This window comes from Macaca nemestrina, chromosome 4, assembly GCF_043159975.1.
Source record: "Macaca nemestrina isolate mMacNem1 chromosome 4, mMacNem.hap1, whole genome shotgun sequence".
Classification (NCBI taxonomy): Eukaryota; Metazoa; Chordata; class Mammalia; order Primates; family Cercopithecidae; genus Macaca; species Macaca nemestrina.
The window spans coordinates 131,731,016-131,752,470 of NC_092128.1; the positions used below are offsets into that span (position 1 = coordinate 131,731,016).

A 21,455-nucleotide genomic window follows, 5' to 3' on the forward strand; every position below is an offset into this window, starting at 1 on the left:
CAGAGCAGGAGGTCTTCATCCCCCAGCCCTGCCCTCCTGTGGCCACAGGGCCTGAAATGCCTCCATTAGAGAGACCAGAGAAACCGCCTAGGTGAGCTGGGCTCAGTGTAGATTTGGGGAACGATGGGACAGGGGACCCCATGACCTTATGACTTGTTAAAATCCTATCATAGAGGTAACTGGGGGTGTCTAGTGGCCTTGGAGGCCATCTGGGGAGATGGGGAGAGGAGGAGGAGGGCTGAGGGAGGCAGCTGAGGGTCCTGGGCTGTTGCAAGTGGGAGACCTGGGGAGGGGGTGTCCAGGCAAGAGTGGTTGGTGAGATTTCAGGGGACAGGTCTTGGGTGAGCACCTGACAATGGGAGCTCACCACCATGACCACCCCAATGGCCCAGGGGGATGTGCCTTCTCTGGGCAGTTTCCTCACTTACCTGGAGAAGCTGCACACTGCCATCAGGACTGTGTGAAAGGGAGTGAGCCTGGGGCAGGCAGGTCGGGTACCGGGATCCTGAGGCTTGGGAGGAGAAAGCCCTGGACCCAGCCCTTCCATCTCAGCAAGGCTCCTCCCTTGTGAGCCCCATGGTCCTCCCCATGCCCTGTGAGCTGGGGCGTCAGGCCTATCTTACCTCTGAATGGTGGAGGCTCCAGAGCAGCTGCCAGTCCCTGCTTCTTGAGTGGTGAAGCTGCAGAGCTGCCTGACTGCAAAGCTGCAGGAGCTGCAGGAGCTGGACTCAGCCTCCCACTCAGAGATGCCCATGGAAGGAGAGGGAAATTGGGCCCCTCCCAGGTCAGGCAGCTTCTAAGCATTTTCTTTCTATACAAGGCCTCCGTTTGCCTGTCTGTTTTCAGAGACTGTTGGGGCAGAAGGTCCCTGAGCCACAGTTCCCACACCTCCTCATCTAGAGCCCAGAGCCTGATGCAGGGCCCAGTGCTGTTCTGTGCACATCCCTCACCCCTGCTGGCCTGACAGTAGTGCAGCGTGGGAAAGTGTGGGGATGGGGGAAGTCATGGGCCAGGGGCCTCTCTGAGGGTCTTTGGCTGGCTGTCTTCCAGGGAAATGTGATCAACACCCAGAAAGGAAAAAGGGGAGCAGCTGGGGCCCTCACTCCTCACTTGGGGGAGGGTGGAGATGTGGAAGTCAGAGACTCCCACCCACTTACGCTGGGTACAACACTCCCCGGTTCCATCCTCTGCATCCTGGATTTATTGGGAGGGTTTGATACACAGAGGAGACCCATCCCAATGGAGGCTGTGGGTAGGGGACAGGAATCATGGACAAATTCCTAGGGGGTCGCTGTTTATCTGTTTATATCTAACTCTGAGAAAAGAGTGGGACTGCATGGGATTGGAGAAGAGGGGACCCATTAAGAGAAAAGCCCTAGAGATCGGCCTCAGTTTACTCCCTCCCTAAGGGCCCTTCAGTATCTTCCACCCAGGCCCTGTCAGCCTCCTGTTTTTCCCTCTGGCTCCAGGAGATCAAAGTCCTCCAAAAATGCAGCTGCTTCAGTGACAAGAGGGAATTATCTTCAGACTCAGGAGGAATATGGGGTTTGTTTCAAGTCCATGGAGTGGCACAGTCTGATTGAGAGGTGAGAACTTAGCGGATTGACAGAGAGTGGGTGGAGACTGTCTTGTGGTCAGTTTCAGACAGTCTGTGGCCACAGCTCTTTGGTCAGCAGCAGGCCCTGTTGAATGGGAACTCTGGACAGGGACTGGGAGGGAGGCCTGAGGTGTGGCTCCTGGAGCCTCACAGCTGCTGCTCTGTCCTACAGCTACAGCCTATCCTGCCACTGAGCCCCCATCCTAGGAGGCCAGCCACGCCCTCAAGGCCAAGAAGACCAGGCCATGAAGAATCTCAGGACCACTGAGTGCCCGGGTGGCAGGGGCAGAAGGCCTCAGGGCTCAGTGAAGTTTGGGCTGAGCATGGGCTCTGGGAGTCAGACAGCTGCACTGGACTCTCAGCTCCACCATGACCAGCCCTGTGACTGGAGGAGGGGACTCACTGCTGTAGTATTTGGGCGTCATTTTCATAAATTTAATGTGTTCATCCAATCATTTTTTTCTTAATCTATCTTCCTCTATAATCACCATGTACTAATGATCGTTGTTAGTGATTGTGTTCAAATGAATAAACTTGTTATATAGTGTGTATTATACTCCCTCATGATTTCTTCACTATACTGTATGACTCCACTCATACATGGTACTTAGAGTAGTTGACAGAAATACAAAGTAAAAGACTGGTTCCCAGGGCTACAGGAAAGTAGGTGCGGTGTTTAAAAGGTACAAAGTTTGAGTTTTGCAAAAACACTCCCTATAAATGTGGAGGATGCTCGTAAAACAGTGTGAATGTACTTACTTCCTTTGACCTGCATACTTAAAAATTGTTAAAATGAAAAAAAATTGTTGGCTGGGTGCAGTGGCTCATGCCTGTAATCCCAGCACTTTGGGAGGCGGAGGTAGGTGGATCACCTGAGGTCAGGAGTTTGAGATCAGCCTGGCCAACATGGTGAAGCCCCGTATCTACTTAAAGTACAAAAATTAGCCAGGCATGGTGGTGCATGCCTCTAATCCCAGCTACTCATGAGGCTGAGGCAGGAGAATTGCTTGAACTTGGGAGGTGGAGGTTGCAGTGAACCAAGACTGCACCACTGCACTCCAGCCTAAGCAACAGAGTGAGACTCCACCTCAAAAAAAAAAAAAAAGTACAGACTATAGCTATTTGCAATACATGAATGAATATCACAAATATCATGTTGTATAAAAGAAAGTAGATGTAAATGTATACATACTATATAATTTGAAAAATCCAATAAGCAGACAAATCTGAGGTCCTGGCTTTCAGTAATACCAGATTAGCTTGTTGAATTAACACAGATTATAATGATGACATCAGCATAATGTATTATATATTGTTACAGTAAGAACTGAATGGGGATTTCAGCTGTGCCCACTGTAGGGGAGATAGGTATTGACGTTTGAATCCAGCCCAATTAACACTTGTAAAAAATAACACCGCTGTTAAAGGTACACAACAGAAATGAGCGTCTCTATAATGATTCTTTACAGTTTTAGTACACAACTTTAAAATTCATGATACATGTGAAGAAACATGAAAATAGAATCCATACACAATTTAAAGAGCAGGCAGTAGAAGTGATCCTAAGATATTCAAGGTGTTCTAATTCAGGATGTTTAAAGGCAGCTATTATAAATCTGTTCATGGGGGTAAAGGAAAATATTCTAACAGTGAAGAGATGTGGAATCTCAGCAAAGAAATGGAAATTATGAAACAATAGGAAGATAAGGAAATTTGAAAAATACTTTTGAGCTTATTCAAAGATTAGAAACAGAAGACAGAGCAATAGAAATTGCCCATTCTGAATAAAAGAGTGAAAAAGCTTAAAGAAAATGAAGAGTCTTAGAGACCTATGGAGTGATTGAGTCCAAGTTGGAGAGGGGGCAGAAAAATTAAATGAGGTACAAAGTAAATCACCAACAAATAGCTGAAAACTTCCAAAAATTGGTCAACCTCCCCCCAATTTTTATACCCAATATGTCAACAAACCTCTCCAAAAAATACAAATAAAACCATACCAAGGCCATATTGTGATTCAGGAGAATGGCAGGGCAGAGCTTTCTGTTGATTTGCTGTGATTTCTAATTTTAACTACTTAGAAGAATGAAAAATAGGTTCTCCTTAGAGTTTCCTTTTTTTTTTTTTTCCCTTGGAGAAAGTCTGACTTAGCCACAGATGACTGACTGACAGTTATTAAAGGCAGATGACTTTCCAGATTTCTCTTATATTTCCAGCGTCTTATGTTGAAAATTATTTGAATTTGTTCCTTCCAAATCCTGCAGTAACACTGATGCTCCAGAAAGATGTCTCACGGAGATTCTGCTCTTGTGCATCCGTCCTGCACGGAGCTGAGGCTGTGCCTCCTCTAGTTTCATTAGCACGTAGTCGTGGGGTACCGCGAGTTAATCTGAAAAACTAAGTGTTAAAATGGATTCAGGCCAGGCGCAGTAGCTCACGCCTGTAATCCCAGCACTTTGGGTGGCCAAGGCGGACAGATCACTTGAGGTCAGGCGTTCGAGACCAGCCTGGCCCACATGGTAAAACCCAATCTCTACTAAAAAATGCAAACATTAGCCGGGCGTGGTGCTGGGTGCCTGTAATTTCAGCTCCTCGGGAGGCTGAGGCAGGAGAATCGCTTGAACCTGAGAGGCGGAGGTTGCAGTGAGCCCAGATGGAGTCACTGTACTCCAGCCTGGGCTACAAAGTGAGACTCTGTCACAGAAAAAGAAAAGAAAAACGGATTCAAAAAATTATCACTGTTAAGTTCCACCAGCAAATTATTAAACGTGGTTCCAAAGGGATATTTAAAAAGGGAAATTAAAATTGTTTCCAAGAAAGCCCTATTCACAGCAGCAATGCAGACACTGTTCATGACCTCACCACACAAACTTCCCTCATGTGTTGGGACCAAGGGGCTCTCTGGTTCTGCACCTGCGTTAATTATGGCATGGACGTCCACAGTAGGACCCTAAGAGCTAGTAGTCAGCCTGGGTCGGGGGCAGAGAAGTGGTGGATGTGGCTCCCAAAGTGGCTTAGGGGCTCCCTTCCCTGTGGCTGTTTCCTGACTGGATACAGCAAGGTCAGGCTTTTCGGTGTGACGTTTTCTACTCTTTATTAGAGTGGCAGGAGCGTCCCTGTGCCAGGTCTGACCCAGGTGTGGGCCTTGCAGCCAGCTCGGGGTCCAAGGGGCACTCCTGGGGTGCAAAGGAGGATTTGTGACAACCCAGAGGATGGAGGAAACGGCGGTTTTGAAAAGGCAAGTGCCAGGTTATTAGGGCTCGCTTATATCCATTTCTGGCAGTGAACTGACAGTTTCAGACACTCACGAGGGAGCTTCCCGCTTGGGATCCCAAAATGTCCCAGAAGTGTCAGACATCCTGCCATTAACGCCATTCCCACTCAGGGACCACACTGCGCATGTCCGAAGAGGCGTGTCAGGGGCGGAGCGAGGGTAAGGGGCGGTGCCGAGAAAAGAGGCGGGGCGAGGAGAAGGGGCGGTGCTGAGGGGAGAGGCCGGGCCAAGGGAAGAAACTCGGCGCGAAGGGGCGGGGCCGAGGGAAGCGGCGGGGCGAGTCCAGCTTCTGGAAGAGTAACGTTACTATGGCAACCCTGACAGGTTTGTGAGCAGCCCCCGGTTCCCTGCTGCTTCGAGAGAAATCAAACTTCTGGCACTGACAAAGCATGAAACCAGCATTTTAGGAAGAGGTAGTGGCATAATTACAAGGTAGGACCAGCCGCCCTGGTCCCACTGTCGCCTGGCAGGCAGAAGGGGCTTGGGAACAGCCAGGCTCCCCTTGACATGGCAGTACTGATCTGGAAGCGGGGAGGTGTGGATTGGTGGGTGGGAGCTACGCCTGGCACACTGAGAGTTGTCGTCTTTGATTAGCTTCCAGTTTTTTAATCGCAGGGCGACCGGATTACAATCCTAGCCAGCGTGAACATGGGGCGTCCCGCAGTCCTGAAGGGAAGCCGGGCTCTGGCGACCTCGCTGTGCATGCTGGGAGTTGTCGTCTCTTCACTGCTCCCGCCCGTTGTTTCAGGCGCTTCGGGACTACAATCCCAGCATAACCCAGGCTCGGGGACGGGGCGCAGTTCTCCGGGGAAGAGCCGGGCGGCGAGCGCCTGGCTAGGCAGGCTGGAAACAGTGGCTCTTAACGGTTCCCCACCGATTGGTAGCAAGACGGCTTAACTAGAATCCCAGCAGGCGACATGCAAGGAGGCGGGCAGCCAGGAGGGTTGGAAAAGGCAGTGTGGACCTCGCCGCTTCCACAACTATGCTGGTCTACTGATCGCGTGCACCTCCTTGCCAAGGAAAGTGAGTCCGGAGAGGGATAGGAGGGGCAGGTCCGGGCTGGGTAGTGAGGAAGGCGTGACGCCGCGATATGCACCTCGCCCTTGTCCAACTCGGACGGGTGTGGTCCTCACCCCACTTCCCGCTGCTCAGCTGGGTTCCCTCTCCCACCTGCACACGGGGTCTTTCCTGGGCATCGCGCCTCCTGCAGCCCTGAGAGCCGCCTGCTTTTCTAAGGGCTGTGGGAACTGGCCTCAGGTCTGGGAGCTGTCCATTGTGCTGCTGCTCTCTTTTCTCTCCAGCCAGAGAGCAGTTCCACCGCTCTGGGGAGAAATCCGCCGCCTGGCCCGCCAGTGCACAAGTTCAGACCTTTGCACGGGGTGACATGGCCTGTGGCTTCGTGAAAATATCACCCTCACCAGCGCCTTTTTTTGCGGATGTGGATGTTGAGGGGTCAAGGAGGGCCACTATTGGCTTACCCAGGAGATGCTAAAAGCAGAGGAGAAAATCTGAATTCCCAGGCTTGTGTCTCTGGTGCACCATTTTTCACCAACCCATTTGGTGGAAAGTCCCCCAAATAACTACCTAAAGATTAAGATGGTTTAGGCATTTTACACGTCATATCATTGGCCTCATCTCAACAGATGCCTGATTGGCCAGTGTCTCAAACACAGATGGCAATCCTCAGGAACAGGTGGGAGCGACTTTCAAGGTGTGGACCACTTGGGGAGTCTTTGTAACTCCTCAGGCTTCACATCTTTGCTTTGAATGGAAAGCTCATTATCCCCGGCACTCGCAGAGGTACCTTTACTCTCTCAGGCTTATCTGTTGACTTTTTCTGCCTAGACAATGGAAACTTCTGAGAGCACTTCTAGTTTCGTGTATCTTCCTAATAACTGATGTCCCTAATTTCCATACGTCCTCAGGGACGGTTCCTTTGACTCTGGAATGGCGCCAGCTTTTATGTCTAATCCATAAAAACCAAGGTGTTAATCTACATGAAAATAAGACCTTGTTCATATACATTCCAATAGGCTTCATTTGTGATTTCTGAATGTGGATTACTATTTAAAAAAACCTAAAAACCCTGGTCATGGATATTAGACACTGTTATTGTACTTTGTGAAGAATTTTACTCCTTCAGGATTAATTGCACACAGGCTCATGAGCACCTTTGTAAATAAAGGAACAAGAACCATGTGGTATCTATGGATGTGGCAAGATGAGGAAGTATAGGGAGACCACAGCGCAGCGATTCTCCTCTTGTTTTCAGTAGAGGCTGTGGGGTCGAGTACCTGCGTTCCTCCCCCATCCCTCAATATTCTCATTCTACTCCTGACTGTTCCCTCGTTAGGTGGGCATTTCCAAATATACTTGTCTGCAATAGTTGGTGGGGATGTTGTAACGTGAGGACATCCACCATCCATCACCTTAAAGATAAATGGAGAGGATTTTGTGGTGTGTGTTCAAGAGGCACTGCTGTTGGGTGTGTTGCTGCCAAAACACGTGATCTCAGCTGTCCCCAGCAGCTGTCTCAGAAGATTGGTCCTGATGCAGCCACAGCTGCTGTTCACAGAGCCAGGAGCTCTTTGCAGTTTAGTGTATTCTGCTGAGATTTATGGCTCCGACCCTCCTCTGTTCTGCCATTCCTGGTAGTATCTGCACAGTTGCCTGGTTTGCTCCAGTGTTTCCTGGGACCCTGTTGTGTAACTGCATTTCTGAGGGTCTTAAGGGATTCTACCCTCACTATACCAGTCACTCTACACTGGCCATGCACTTAGCCTCTTGGGGCCCTGCATGTGTCCTCTTCAGTGGAGCTGTGAAGAGTTCTAGTTAGGGATAGATCTCATTCTTACATGCCTCAGGCTGCTTAGAAAGCTGATCATCTTGTCTTTGGACACATGGATATTGTTCCTTTTGTGTATTTTGAAGTCCGATGCTGTTTTTTTTTTTTTTTTTAAAACAACGTGGACGCTTGCATTAATAGTCACTTTTAAATATCTTTGTGAATTTAACTCTGGCAACAACTTGATGAAGTTGACATGCGATCCCCATTTTATAGGTGATGGAACTGACACTCGGAGAGGTAGAGTAGCTTTATTTACTTCACACAAGCTGTGGATGAATTTCAAATCTCAACCTAGCAGTCTTCCTCTAAGGTATGATCATGACATATTCTACTTTGTTTCTCTGCCAGCATCCCAAAGGGGTCCACATCTCATTAGGACTCCATTTTCTTCTTAATGACAGGAAACTTGCAGAAACAGGCCTTTGGTTGGGGAGAGCACTTGCTGGCACTTGGCCTTCCCTGTCCTCTGCCTTCCCCTTGTCGGGGTGTAGGTGATTTGAGGGAGCTGGAGCAGTGGTAGATCCCAACCACCACTCACCTGGAATGCTTGCTGTTATGTAAAGATAACACCCTCTCACTTTCTTAGGTGTGATTTTGTTGTTGTTGTTGTTCTAATTATTCCTCTGGGCCTTCTCTTCTAGATTTGTTCTGTGCACTAACATGCAATACAAATACTGATGAAAATAAAACTATTGCCCTCCTACCAAATGGTAATAGTGCTTACATTTTTCCTCTTTTTCTAATTATAAAAGAAATGCATGCTGTTTTAAGAATGTTAGATCATAGAGATCTTTATGTAGTGAAAATCTCCCATGTCTTCCTCTTTGTTCCAAACTCACTCCATTCTTAGAAGGAATTATTATAGCTTGGGGTTTATTTTTCTGGATGTTTTCTATAAATTTATAAATACATATAAAGTTGGCCAGGTGCAATGGCTCACGCCTGTAATCCTAACACTTTGGGAGGCTGAGTAGGGAGAATCACTTGAGCTTAGGAAGTTGAGGCTGCAGTGAGTTGTGATCATGCCATTGCACTCTTATCTGGGTGACAGAGTGAGACCCTGCCTCCAAAAAAAAAAAAAAAAAAAGAAAAAAAGGTAAATACCTGTACAGTTTTTGAACACATTATATCATACTATATTGTTTTTTATTTTGCTATTTCACAAGCAATATATCAGTTACGTTATTCCATATCAGTGCATGAGATTCTAACTCTCTATTTTTTTTTTTTTTTTGAGATGAAATCTTGCTCTGTCACCTAGGTTGGAGTGCAATAGCACGATCTCAGCTCACTGCAACCTCCACCTCCTGGATTCAAGTGATTCTTCTGCATCGACCACCCAAGTAGCTGGGATTACAGGTGTGTGCCACCATGCCTGTATTTTTAGTAGAGACGAGGTTTCACCATGTTGGTCAGGCTGGTCTTGAACTCTTGACCTCAAGTGATCCTCCCGTCTCAGTCTCCCAAAGTGTTGGGATTACAGGCGTGAGCCACAGCACCTGGCCTCTATTTTTAATGTCTCAAATATATTCCAAAGAATGGGTATACAAGACTTGTTTCACTGTTTATTCTTTGATAGAAACTTAGATTATTTCTAGTTTCATCGTTATTAAAAAATGCAGCGATAAGATTCCTTTACATAATTTATTACACTGATAACTAACTGTTCAGTTTATCTTGCCTTCTTTTAGTCAGAGAATATGTCATGAGTTTAATATTTATTTTATGATTTGATTCTTAGGGAAATTAATGTTATGACTGGATAAAGACAATTGTGAAGAAACTGCATTTCGAGGTTGTCTATCTCTGTATTCTGATGGAAAAGCATGGAGTTTAGAAGCATTGCTCGCTCCTTCAGTTTCTAACAAATCCGTGTTCTCATAGCAATTTAAATTTAAATGTTTGAATTGCTTCTCCTTCCCTGGTTCAGAATAAGTATGTTATTTTTCTGTTTGTGAAACTTCTGACTCCGGGTTTTTTCAGTTGGGCTTTAGAGAGGATAACTCCTATATTGCTGTTGTATCTATTTCTCTTCAGCATCTGGCTGCGTGTGATAAAGATCATAGAATTAGACCTGGTCCTGTATGTATTTTGGGACCAAAAATTCAAAGTAATCAACTCAAGATAGAAGTCTCCAACTTTGATTCTTAATAAAAGATATCCTTTGATTTCCCTAAATCTTTATGATTCCTAGAAGAAATTCACCCATGGATGAAGCATGTGGCTGAAGAAATTCACCCATGGGTGAAGCATGTGGTTCTGTTGAATAATGTTCTGTTGGGGATTTCCACATCAAATTTCATGAGGCATACTGTTTTACAGGTTTTTTTGTTTTTGTTTTTTTTTGGTACTGCCTTTCCCTGATTCTACTGGAGAGTAATACTATCTTCCTAAAATATATTGGGAAATGTTCCCTCTTCTTCTACTTTTGGACAATATTAAACTCATAATGACAAGTTTTATTTTTTTGTGAAAATGCTCTGAAAAAAATATAGGGTAGGCTGGGTGCAGTGGCTCACACCTGTAATTGCAGCACTTTAGGAGGCTAAGGCAGGCAGATCACGAGGTCAGGAGTTTGAGACCAGCCTGACCGACATGGTGAAACCCTGTCTCAGCTAAAAACACAAAAATTAGCCAGGCATGATGGTGTGTGCCTGTAATCCTAGCTACTCAGGAGGCTGAGGCAGGAGAATCACTTGAACCCAGGAGGCGGAGGTTGCAGTGAGGTGAGATCACGCCACTGTGCTCCAGCCTGGGCAACAAAGCAAGACTCTATCTCAAAAAAAAAAAAAAAAAGTGTAGGGTGCCTTTTCCTTTTGTACTGCATAATATTATTTATCTTGATTGTATTTACCCATATACCTGCCAATGCTTTAATGAGCCCTCGTCTTCTACCCTCCAGTCTCACCATACTTCAGCCCCTCCTCCCTACTTTCTGGTACTCAGCCCCGTGTTTTTCTCTCCTCACATTCTCAACCCTGTCTCTTTAACGTGAGGACTTCCATGCTCTGCCTATATCCTCCCACCCTGCACTGCCAGGAGGCTCTGCAGGCTCTAAGCTGGGGCAGCAACATGGTCCCCTCTCTGGGTTTCAGCCTGCAGACCACTGTCCTGTGCTTCTTGCAGATGCTGCTAGAGTCTGGAAACATCTGGATCATGTGGTTGGTCTGGCTTCCTGTGTGTTTGGTGCTAGAGGGAGTCTGTTTCTTGCTCTTCCACCATACAGAGAAGGCAGAGCTCTGAATTGATTTTGAAATAAATTATCGGTTATTTCGTTTGGACTGAAATAAATTGTCTATTACTTTATGATGACATAAATATTGTAGCTTAGTTTGTGGTAGTTAGAATTTCATGTTTATTTATTGTTTTACAGGCTATGCCACCATGCCCAGCTAATGTTTTATTGTTTGGCAGAGGCATGGTCTCACTCTGTGGCCCAGGCTAGTTTCCAATTCCTAGGTTCATGCAATTCTCCCACCTTGGCCTCCCAAAGCACTGGGATTACAGGCGTGAGCCACTGTGCTTGGCCAATAGTTAAAATTTTAGATTACTACGTACAGTACTGTGATTAGCCATATTTAACTTATTCAGAGGCAAGGCTTTAATAAAATATTACTTCATGTTAGAATATTTTTCTTTAATTTTTTCAAATTAGTTTTCATTTTTTTTCTCTAATCTTTTTGTTTTAGCCTCAGTCACCTTTACCCTGAGTTTCCATCCTGGGCAGCAGAAGCAGCTCCATGGATGATGGGCCTGTGGCTCTCTGTACTTGGAGCTCTTACCAAGTAAGACTTTGAGACCAGGAGGGGGCCACAGGCCTCTTTTCAGGACAGATCATATGAGCGAAAAACAAAGGAAGAGCCCTTCCAGGTTAGGAGTACTTGGCCAAAATCTTTTTGCTTTCAAGGTTTCTTTTTGTTTGTTGGTTTTTTTTTTAGACAGGGTCTCACTCTGTTGCCCAGGCTAGAGTGCAGTGAGGGGATTTGGGCTCACTGCAACCTCTTCCTCCCGGGTTCAAATGACTCTCTTGGCTCAGCCTCTCAAATAGCTGGGTTTACAGGCTCACATCACCGTGCCCTGATAATTTTTGTATTTTTAATCCATGTTGGCCAGGCTAGTCTTGGACTCCTGACCTCAGGTGATCCACCTGCCTCGGCCTCCCAAAGTGCTGGGATTAAGGGCATTAGCAACTGTGCCCAGCGAGTTTTTGAGTCTTTATCCATCATTGAACACAATAAATATCCAGACACACAGATGTTTCCCGACACGTCTATGAGTTTAGATATTGGACATTTCTTTTTCCAGTGATCCTGGTTCTTGACCTTCTCATTTAAGGTTTTGCCATCTTCCAGCAGCAGACACAAGGTCTCCTTAAGCCCTGTTGGTGTAGAGGGAGGGTCTTTGAAAAGCACCAAGTATACACTGTATTTCAGGGTGTATCCACATTTCTCTGTCTCTTCCAGGCCAGTTCTTGGAGAGACCAGGAAGCCAAGAGTTTCCTCAAAGAATAGGGATTCCTTGGAAGAGAGATTCATTTTGAGTCAAGAAAGACGAATCACATGCAGTCATAGGCAATTGCCCAGGGTCTCAAGAACAGGGCCAGAAAGAAGAGCTGGGGCTGGTGGGATTGTGGGGGTCCTCTCTCCCACCTGAAAAGCTACTGCTGCCTGCTGACCCTCTCAGGAAGAGACCTCTCTGGTCTCCAGCACCTAAAACAGACAAAATTGGGAGGATGCTTCTCTCCTCTGTGTCACACATGTCCTAGAGAAAATCTGTGTATCTGAATGACCAAAGAAAACTATGAGAAAAAATGCAAAATCTGTGCCAGGCCATTCAGTGTCTAGTTGCGGCTCTGGGGTGTACGTACATTTGAAGAAGACTGAAGGGTGCTAAGCCTGCAGGAAATGTCCCTCAGACCTGCCTGTCACACCTGGAATATGACTGCCCATCCAGATTCATGATGCAGAACTGTCTTTAAAAGGCCACTGTAGATATGGAGAGAGGGATTTCTAACCCTGATAGAACATGACCAGCTCTCCTGCTGGGGAAAGCCGCATCCACTAGTGACATGCTGCCCAAACTGGCCCAGACCACACTCTACTACCTAAGGAATAAACCCCACATTTGTTCTTTTTGGGTGAAGGCAGAGGGTGAGACAGGAGAAGAGTGTCCACACAGACATGAGAAGCCTGCAGATCCAGATGACCCCCTTGCTGATCAGCACATTAAAGATCGATGTATGGAAACAATGACCCTGTAGCAGATAAGCTTCTACAGCAGGCTTCAACAACACGTCACCTGGACCCACTGGCACAGAAGTCTGCCCCCACTCTATGTTGATGATCTGGGGGATAAAATTACTGAGACAGATATAAGAAATGATCTCTACCTGTGGGCGAGATCCGGACAGTCACTGTTATGCAGAGACAGAAGTGTGCTCTCATCAGCTTTCCACAGGGCAGGCAGGAAATGGCCACTGAGAAGTCCTTCTGTAAACTGATCGTCCATGGCTGCAGAATCACCATCTAATGGGGGGAGATTCCAAGTCCTCAAGGAAAAGGAGAAAGAGAAGGACAGAACAGCAGACTCTGGGATCCTGTCAGAGCCTATTTCAGGGCCACCAGGAGCCCCTCCTCCTGCTACAGCTCTGGTCTCCACTTTGGAGCCTCCTTCCAAGGAGTGAGACTACCTTTCTGACTTTTTCTGACCATAGACAACTTTTCTGACTATTTCTGTCCTTGACACCTGGCAAGGACAGTAGACCCAGGGACCTGGGCTCCTGGGCCCATTCTTGCACAGCTTCGTCTTGATCGTGCGATTTGAAGTCGTTCTTGTGCGGTGGAAGCAGGGCCCTAGGACCACCCGATAGATCAATGGTCTCTGGCCTCTGCCCCACCGATGGTCAGATGGTGGCCACTCAGGGTGCAGGAGTCCAGCCATCGCTGCTTCCTTGAGTTGAAGAGGTTGGATGCTGGTCCACTTGCTCCTATCCCACCCTTGGCGATGTGGATGGTTGCTCTTTGAGCCTGGTAACATCACTGACTTGGCCCTGCCAGGCATGCCCTGCCTTGTGGGGGCCCTGTGTACTCACACACTGCTTTAAGGGGCTTGCCCTTCCCTGGGCCAAATTCTAGTTTTGGCCAGTGCCCCAGGAAGCTCAGTCCCCTGTTTTGTTATCTTGGCTATTTCTGTGACACCCGTGGCTCCCCTGGGCCCCTTTTCTCCCAGGGCTTGGGCCGGGCTGGGCATCTGTAGGTCTGGGATGTTTGCCCTGTAAGGGAGGCTCTGTCACACCAGTGGGCAGGCATGGGGACACATGACAGGTTGCTGGCTGGCTAGGGCTCTGCAGATGCCACAATCCCCCTCCCCTCCAGCAGCCTCTGAGTCCAGCTTCCCCAGTGACACTGATTTCTCCGGGCTGAGGAGCTGTCTGGGGTTATCTGGGTGCAGTCTTGGCTCCTTTAAGGCTGTACTGGTCAGTGGCCCCTGAGAAAGGTCAAATCCAGGTGCCACCATGCAAGGGGAGTGTCTCTGGCCCTACCGCTGGGTTTTCAGTGGGCTGGGCAAGGCCTGGTTGTTGGGGTCCTGATGGGGTTCAGTGCCAGGGCCTGTCCTATGGGGTGTCCAGGGAAGATGTAGAAAGAACAGGGGTTTGGAATCCCTTCTCAAAGTTACACTGTGGATACCATGAGATCCGGATGTCCAGGTCCATGGGGTGTTTGGGAGAGAATTCCAACACAGAAATCGCCAAAAAAATCCCATGGTCTATCCTGAGATAGGAACAGGCTTGCCACATCTTGAGCCACTGGGCCCCCAGAGAGTGGCCTGCTGCCCTGGGCTCTGTGGAATTCTTCTTGTGCTGCTGGGCCTTGGCCTAAGGTCAGCTTCTGGGCTTCTGGAGCTGGGCTGGTGGGCCAGGGAGGGCCAGCCTGTCCTTGGGGAGGGTCTCCATGCTAAGGGATGCCCTCAGAGGACTGGGTGCCAGAGACACTCACTCCAGGACCAGGGCCTTCCTAGCTGAATGGAAAGCAAACTTGGTCCACTTCTCCCCGAAGCCCATCTGACTCTTGTACGGCTAGGCCCCAGATATCTGGGTCCTTGGAGTTTTGGGGTCTCTAGTAACCCACCTGGTCTGACACTGAAGAAACCCCTACAGGCTGCTGATCCCACAGTGAGGGGTGTGTACCGCCTGGGGTATGTATGGGCGCTCGTGAGTGAGTGTCCCTGCTGATCCCACAGTGGGGGTGTTTACTGCGTATAGTATAGGAACTCGTGAGTGGGGACCCCTACTGCACTCTGGCCCTGTTGGTGCTGGCAGCTATGGGTGTGAGCTAGCACAGACGGGACCGAGCCCTCCAGGGGCCTCCAGGGTTCTTCTAGGGCAGGAGGGCAAGTGTGTGGTGGGGGCTTGGAGGGGTCTTGCCCTCATCCCCTGCCCTGTTACTGAGGTGAGTCCAGCGCCTGCCCTGGGGCCCAGCTGGCCTGTTTTTAGAAGCTTCTTAGAGAAGGAAGAGGAGAAGGAAAAGGAAGGCTTGGGGAGCAGGGATGGAGGGTCCTGGGCACTCCCCACTATTTACTGTCTTAGATGGTGACTCAGGAGGGGACCTGGTGCTGGAGACCACGTTGGGGGCAGTGGTCACAGTGCATCTTTCTGAGCTCAGCCATGGAGGCCTGAAAGTGCTTCACAACCACATCATCATCCAGAGCCCAGGCCTGGGACAGTGCATCTTAGGAAAGCTCCCACAGGACAAACAGGGAGAACTTCAGGAGAGGGGTCTAGGTTTGGGGCTGGGCATCAGGCCAGGAGGGGTCTCCTGGGAGGGGTCTGTGCCTTCACCCTGTTTCTGCCATGGGCACCTCACACTAGGCAGTGCTGGGTCCTTTCTGGACACCCCTGGGGTCCAGCTCTGCACAGGAGGCCACAAATGGGGGGAGGCCCCGGCAGGGAAGTGGTCTCCACACTCATGGCTTTCATCCGAGTTGTGTCGGGGTGGGTTCAGTTTCCAGGAGGACTCACGGTGCCCTGTCCAGGCCACCAGGCCTGACTTGATTTGGCCCTCCCTCTGGGTTAAAGCAGAGGGTCCTGTGGACAGTGTGAGCACTGCCCTCGGGCCAGGTTTTGTGTGCTTGTGTGCTCCCTCGGCACTCTCGGGCACATGGGGACAGGGTTCTGTGCACTTTCAATGCTGTATGTGCCCTGGCTATGAGCATGCACTTGCCCTACAGAAGGCAGATGTACCAGATCCTCAGGATGAGCTTGTGATGAGCTTGAAGTAGGGGTTTGTGGGAGCAGCAGGCATGGGAGGACCTGGCCCTTCATGGTGGAGGGCTGGTGACCTGAGCAGGGCCTACTGGGGCCTCAGTCTGTGGTGTCGGGGTCCCCCTCTGCATGGGATGAGACCTCCCCCAGGAGGCTGGATCAGATAAGGTCCTGCAGCTCCTTATAGGGGTGTTCTCATGTCCATCAAATGTGACCCCTGAAAGAGGGGGCTCCCTAAGTGCTCTCCCAAGATGAGTCCTGGCCCAGTCTGCCCAGGATGCTGGCCCTGAGTCCCAGCCCCAGCCGTGTGATGCCCTCTCTCAGGCAGGGCATGGTTTGTGTGCCCTGCAGGGATCTTCCTCTGCCTCCTGTGCAGAGGAGGGGAGCTGGGTCCTTCTGGAGGAGCCAGACCCCTGGGCAGGGTCCCTGGACTGGGTTTCCTGTGCACACTTGTCCCATCAATCAAGCACTGTAGGGGCCACTTTAAGGTGGCAGTCTGGGTGCACAACATTTTCTTGTCTTCGAGGAAGGAGCAGAGGTGTTCAGAGCCCCCTGGACTGCCCTGAAAACCTCACTCTTCCGGGCCCCTCTGCAGACCCTTCTGAAGGCCAGATCTCCAGGCAGTAGGCTGGGCTGTCACCCTCTTCTCTGAGACCCTACCTTGTCCTGCGACCTCCCCACTGTCCCTCAGATGCCCCATCCCTCCGGATTCCCCACCTCCCCTGGGACCCTCCAGGCCCCACCTGCCTTACTTGACGCTGCAGCGCTCTCTGAACATGGCGTGGCTTGTGAAGGTTTGGCTCACATCTAGGTCATTCTGGTGCATGTTCACTGAGGACATCTTGGCCTGCTCCATTTTCTATAGAGCAGTGCCAAGCCTCAGAACAGACACAAGACTCACTGTCAAAACTGCTGTCATAAAACAGCCGTTCTGCAAGGAAAGGGGGCTTTTTCTGCAGATACTTCATTTCCATAGCCAGGGAAAGTCAGCAGCGTGCAGCTCACCTGTGTTCCCCACACCACTGTCTGCCCAGGATGTGTGACTGATCCCTTCCGCCCCCTTGGGGTTGACTTTCCCTCCATCTGGGTAACTGGGCTTCTGACACAGTCTGGCCTATGCATCCTACTCTGGTTGGGTGTGGAAGGGCCAGACCTGGTGTTTCCTTGGGTTCTTGGCCTTTGTCTTCTCGACATTCAGTAGGAGTGACTATGCTGGGCCCCAGACCACTGTAAGTATTCATTTGTAGACCCAATAAGACATCTATGGACAGAAGATGCTCTGGTGAGACAGACTTCAGGGTGACCTCAAGGGGGATCCAAGTCTAAGGATTCTGGAAGTTTCCAGTCTTTGGCTGCACAGTTCCTCAGGAGAGGTTCAGTCTGCCTAGGACTGGGCCTCTTCATGAAGAGTGGGCAAGAGCTCAGGTTGTGAACTCTGATCTGGATTTATTCCTTCCTATGGGGTGTCCAGAAGGTGTTCCTGTTCCTGCCTTAGAAGCGGCCCATGCCCAGGCATCGGATTCCTCCCAGCAAGGTGATCCTTGCAGGGATGGGCAGGAGGGCTAGGGACAAGGCCTGTTGTCCTTTTGGTGAGGAAAGTGTGCCCTGCCCTGTCTGAGAGGCAGGCAGCACCAGGAAGCAACAATGGGCGCCTGTCCTAAACCCTGAAGAGCAGTCATGGGGGACCCTCACTCACAGCTGCGCCTTCTTGTTGTACCTAGATTTATTCCAGTTAAGCATTTATAGGCATTTATCTGTATGTCTGATGCCCTGATGTTTTTGCTGTCGGTAAGAAGTGATGGAGTGAGCTGAGCTGCCAGGTTTCCTGGAGTGATTCTTGGATGCTGGGTCATGTGGTTAGGGGTCCCGATGGGACTGAACTGGAAGGAGCCAGAATAGGACAGAACCAAGCCACTGATGACTGGCCACTGGTGGCTTGGCCTTATGACCATAGGACACACTGTTCCCAGGGCACAGACACCCTGGGCTTTGGTTGGGTCTTGGCCTCCAGGTAGGGCCTGGTGGGCAGCGGGCAGCGACTCCTGAGACACTACTGTGATTCTCGGTGGTGGCTGTGGTACAAAGCCTGCAGGGCTAGAGTTTGGAGTGAGATTCAGCAGGAACTGTGGCCTCTCCCAGTGACGGTGTGTCACTCCCATTCCCAGCACGCATGCCCACAGGCCACAGCCTCCGCATCACACACCCCCTGCCAAGTCGCCCATCTATGGAGCAGCCCCCATACAGCAGGGTCAGGCTCTTACCTCCACCTCCAGGGCACAGACAGGGGCAGTTCTGTCTCACTGTAAGGCAATGGAAGGAGAGCTGAGGACCTGGACCAGGCTGGGGGCCAGGTCTCAGCCCAGGAGCCTGCATAGGGAAGAAAGGACAGACAAGGCCTCCGTGCTGGCTGACACTCAGGAGGGGCTGGGGCAAAGGAGCAGAAGGAGTACAAGATCAGGCAGGGACTGCTCAGGATCCATGGGGGCTCGGGCTGCACAGTGGGGCTGCCCCTCCTGGGCTGCAGGCAGCGTCCCCTGTGGGAGCTGAGCAAGTCCAGTCCTGAGATGGGACAGTGTTGCCCAGGGGTGTGTGGCTGGGCCCTGACAACAGTCTCCCCAGAAGTGACCACATCACCCGGCTCAATTCCAGGAAGGCTGAGAAGTGCCCAGTACACCTAGGATGCACCTGGAGCCCATCCTGTCTAATAGACTCTGACCATCGCACGTCCACCAGCCTCTCCTGCATATTGGCCACCACCCCTTCCCTTTTCCTCATTTCTCCATCGTGTCTGACCCAGAGACTGTGACCCTCTCTCCAGCCACAGTGGCCCTTCTTTTACCTTCATCCTGTAAAAGCCCTTGAGCAAGACTACTCTGATCCGTGAACATGCCTGCCTTGTCCACTTACTAATTGGGCTGCTGTGCACTGCTGCTGTGGCACCAGAGGTAATGAGGGTGACTGAGGGCCCCACAGGTGGCCAGCTTGGCCCTCTACCCAATTCCTAGCCTCAGGAGGTTCTCAGGGGCCCTGGCTTGGGGCACCTGGCTGTCCTCCTCCCACCATTCTTTTCTGACAACCTCACCCACCTGTCCTCTGTCCAAGGTGCTACTGAGCTTTGGGGACTGACCGAGGCTCCTCTGCTGAGGGGTCCCAAGTGAGTCGCTGCCCCTGGATCTACGTCATCCGCTGTCCTCTTCAGCACCATCCACTCCACCCCAGGCCGGCTCCATGCAGATGCATCCCCGAGTCACCAGTCTCAGGGTCCTCTGTTGTAGGATGCAGATTACTGTACCTGCTGTACACATATTTATTATGTGAAATAAATTATATATATAATATATAAAGTAAATGAGGACTTTGATCTGCATTTTCCCGATGAATACTGATGTTGAGCACTTGTTAGCCATATTTATATCTTTTTTTTTAAAGATAAATGTCTATTCAGGTTCTTTGCTTGTTTTTAAATCAGTTTATTAGATTTTGGTGAATATTCTCTTTTCTATTCAGTTGTGTGGGTTTCTTATGTATTTTGATATTAACCCCTTATGAGATATATTGTTACAAATATTTTCTCCGAGTTCATAAGCTGCTTTTTACTTTCATTGATTGGTTTCTCCTGTGCAGAAGCTTTAGGGTTAGATGTACTCCTACTTGTATTTTTGTTTTTTGTTTCTTGTGCTTTTAGTGTCATATTTAATAAGTTATTATCTGAACCAATGTCAAGGAGCTTTTGCCCTATGTTTTCTTGTAGGATTTTTACAGTTTCTGGTTAAATAACAATGAGATATCACCTCCCATCTGTTAGGATGGCTGTTATAAAAAGGACAATAAATAACAAGCATTGGTGATGGTGTGGAGAGAAGGGAACATTTGTACACTGCTGGTTAGAATTTAAGTACAGCCATTAAGGAAAACAGTATGAAGGTTCTGGAAATCTAAAAATAGAACTACTCTATGGGTCAGCAATCCCTCTCATAAATTATATATCAATAGGAAATGAAATCAGCATCTTGTAGAGATATCTGCATTCTCTTCCCCCTGCCCAACCGCAGCATTGTTCCCAACAGCCAAGCCATGGGATCAAGTTACTGTTCATTGATGGATGAGTGGAGAAAGAAATTGTGGGGGAGGTGTTTGTGTGTGTGTGTATAATATATAATAATGTAAATATTTCAGCTTTTATATATATATATATATATTTTTTTTTTTTTTTTGAGATGGAGTCTCACTCAGGCTGGAGTGCAGTGGCCAGATCTCAGCTCACTGCAAGCTCCACCTCCCGGGTTCACGCCATTCTCCTGCCTCAGCCTCCCGAGTAGCTGGGACTACAGGCACCCGCCACCTCGCCCAGCTAATTTTTTATATTTTTAGTAGAGGTGGGGTTTCACCATGTCAACCAGGATGGTCTTGATCTCCTGACCTCGTGATCACCTGCCTCGGCCTTCCAAAGTGCTGGGATTACAGGCGTGAGCCACCGCGCCCGGCTATTTCAGCTTTTAAAAATGAGAAGATACTGCCATTTGTGATAATATAAATGAACATGGAGGATATTAAGCTAAGTGAAATAGCTTAGGGAGAGAGAAAAATACTGCATAATTTCTGTTATATATGAAACTTTTAAAAAGTTTAAATACATAGAGACACGATAGAATGATGACTGGGGAGAGAAGAGACACAACGTTTCAGTTATATAAAATAAACGAAACTGGAGGAATAAAGTACAGTTTAAAGGTTATAGTTACTATTTTTATACTATATGCTGGTAATTTTTGAATAGGGTAAACTTTAGGTGCTTTGACACCAAAAGAAAACTACATGAGTTCATGCATATGTTACATTGCTTTACTGTAATAATCATTTATATGTGTATGTATATATGAATATAATTATGGGCTCATTAAATTTAAATATTATAAATAGGTAACAAAGAATAAAGTTAATTGGAAAACTGTGTCATTAGACTTGATTTTGCCTAAATGACAAACTGAAAGTACCTCCTAAATATTAATATTTGTACACCACATAAATTTCATATATTGGAAATATGTTTAGAGAAAGGAATTATAAATTTTAATACACACAAAATGATGCAGTAAATGCAAAATGGTAGAAAGAGATGAAAATCTGATTAATCAGAGTGGTTAATTCTTAGATATTAATGATGTGTTAGCTGTAATTTCAAGCCATATGCATGTACATTTAATACCAAAGAGTTCACTGTGTACACAGAGATTAATTAAATGAAAAACTGATACATTTACAATGTTATTAATTGATTTTAAAATGATCACAGAAATCAACTGTCTGGTATAAAAAAAATAAAGAGTGTTAAGTAATTATCATAAAGTTTGAAACTAAAAAAAAAAAAAGCCGGGGACGATGACTCCTGCCTGTAATCCCAGCAATTTGGGAGGCCGAGGCAGGCAGATCATGAGGTCAGAAGTTCGAGACCATCCTGGCCAACATGGTGAAACCCAGT

General features: G+C 48.4%; 1 protein-coding gene and 1 long non-coding RNA gene across 13 annotated transcripts in view; both read left to right on the forward strand.

Annotated features, from left to right (window-relative positions):
• Positions 1-4,729: 4,729 nt before the first annotated feature.
• The window catches only part of LOC139362928 (uncharacterized), a 68,875-nt gene continuing 52,149 nt past the window's right edge, over positions 4,730-21,455 (forward strand). For 9 of the 11 annotated variants that reach the window (XR_011622557.1, XR_011622554.1, XR_011622555.1 and 6 more), the window contains exons 1-3: positions 4,857-5,027; positions 5,193-5,300; positions 5,617-5,891. Coding sequence is in view for 7 of the 11 variants with exons in the window: in XM_071095277.1 (XP_070951378.1) it covers positions 5,786-5,891 (106 nt within the window). In the remaining 4 variants the exon portion in view is untranslated. Of the gene's footprint in view, positions 5,028-5,192; positions 5,301-5,616; positions 5,892-21,455 lie in introns of all 11 variants that reach the window. The other 2 variants (XM_071095278.1, XM_071095272.1) reach the window with 2 other exon arrangements.
• Positions 5,900-19,822, forward strand: LOC139362930 (uncharacterized). Of its 2 annotated transcripts, XR_011622558.1 has the most exons (4): positions 5,900-6,668; positions 7,930-8,026; positions 12,180-13,745; positions 18,626-19,822. It is a non-coding gene; the product is annotated as an uncharacterized lncRNA (long non-coding RNA). The 2 variants fall into 2 exon arrangements; XR_011622559.1 differs by lacking the exons at positions 5,900-6,668; positions 7,930-8,026 and adding an exon at positions 11,278-11,586.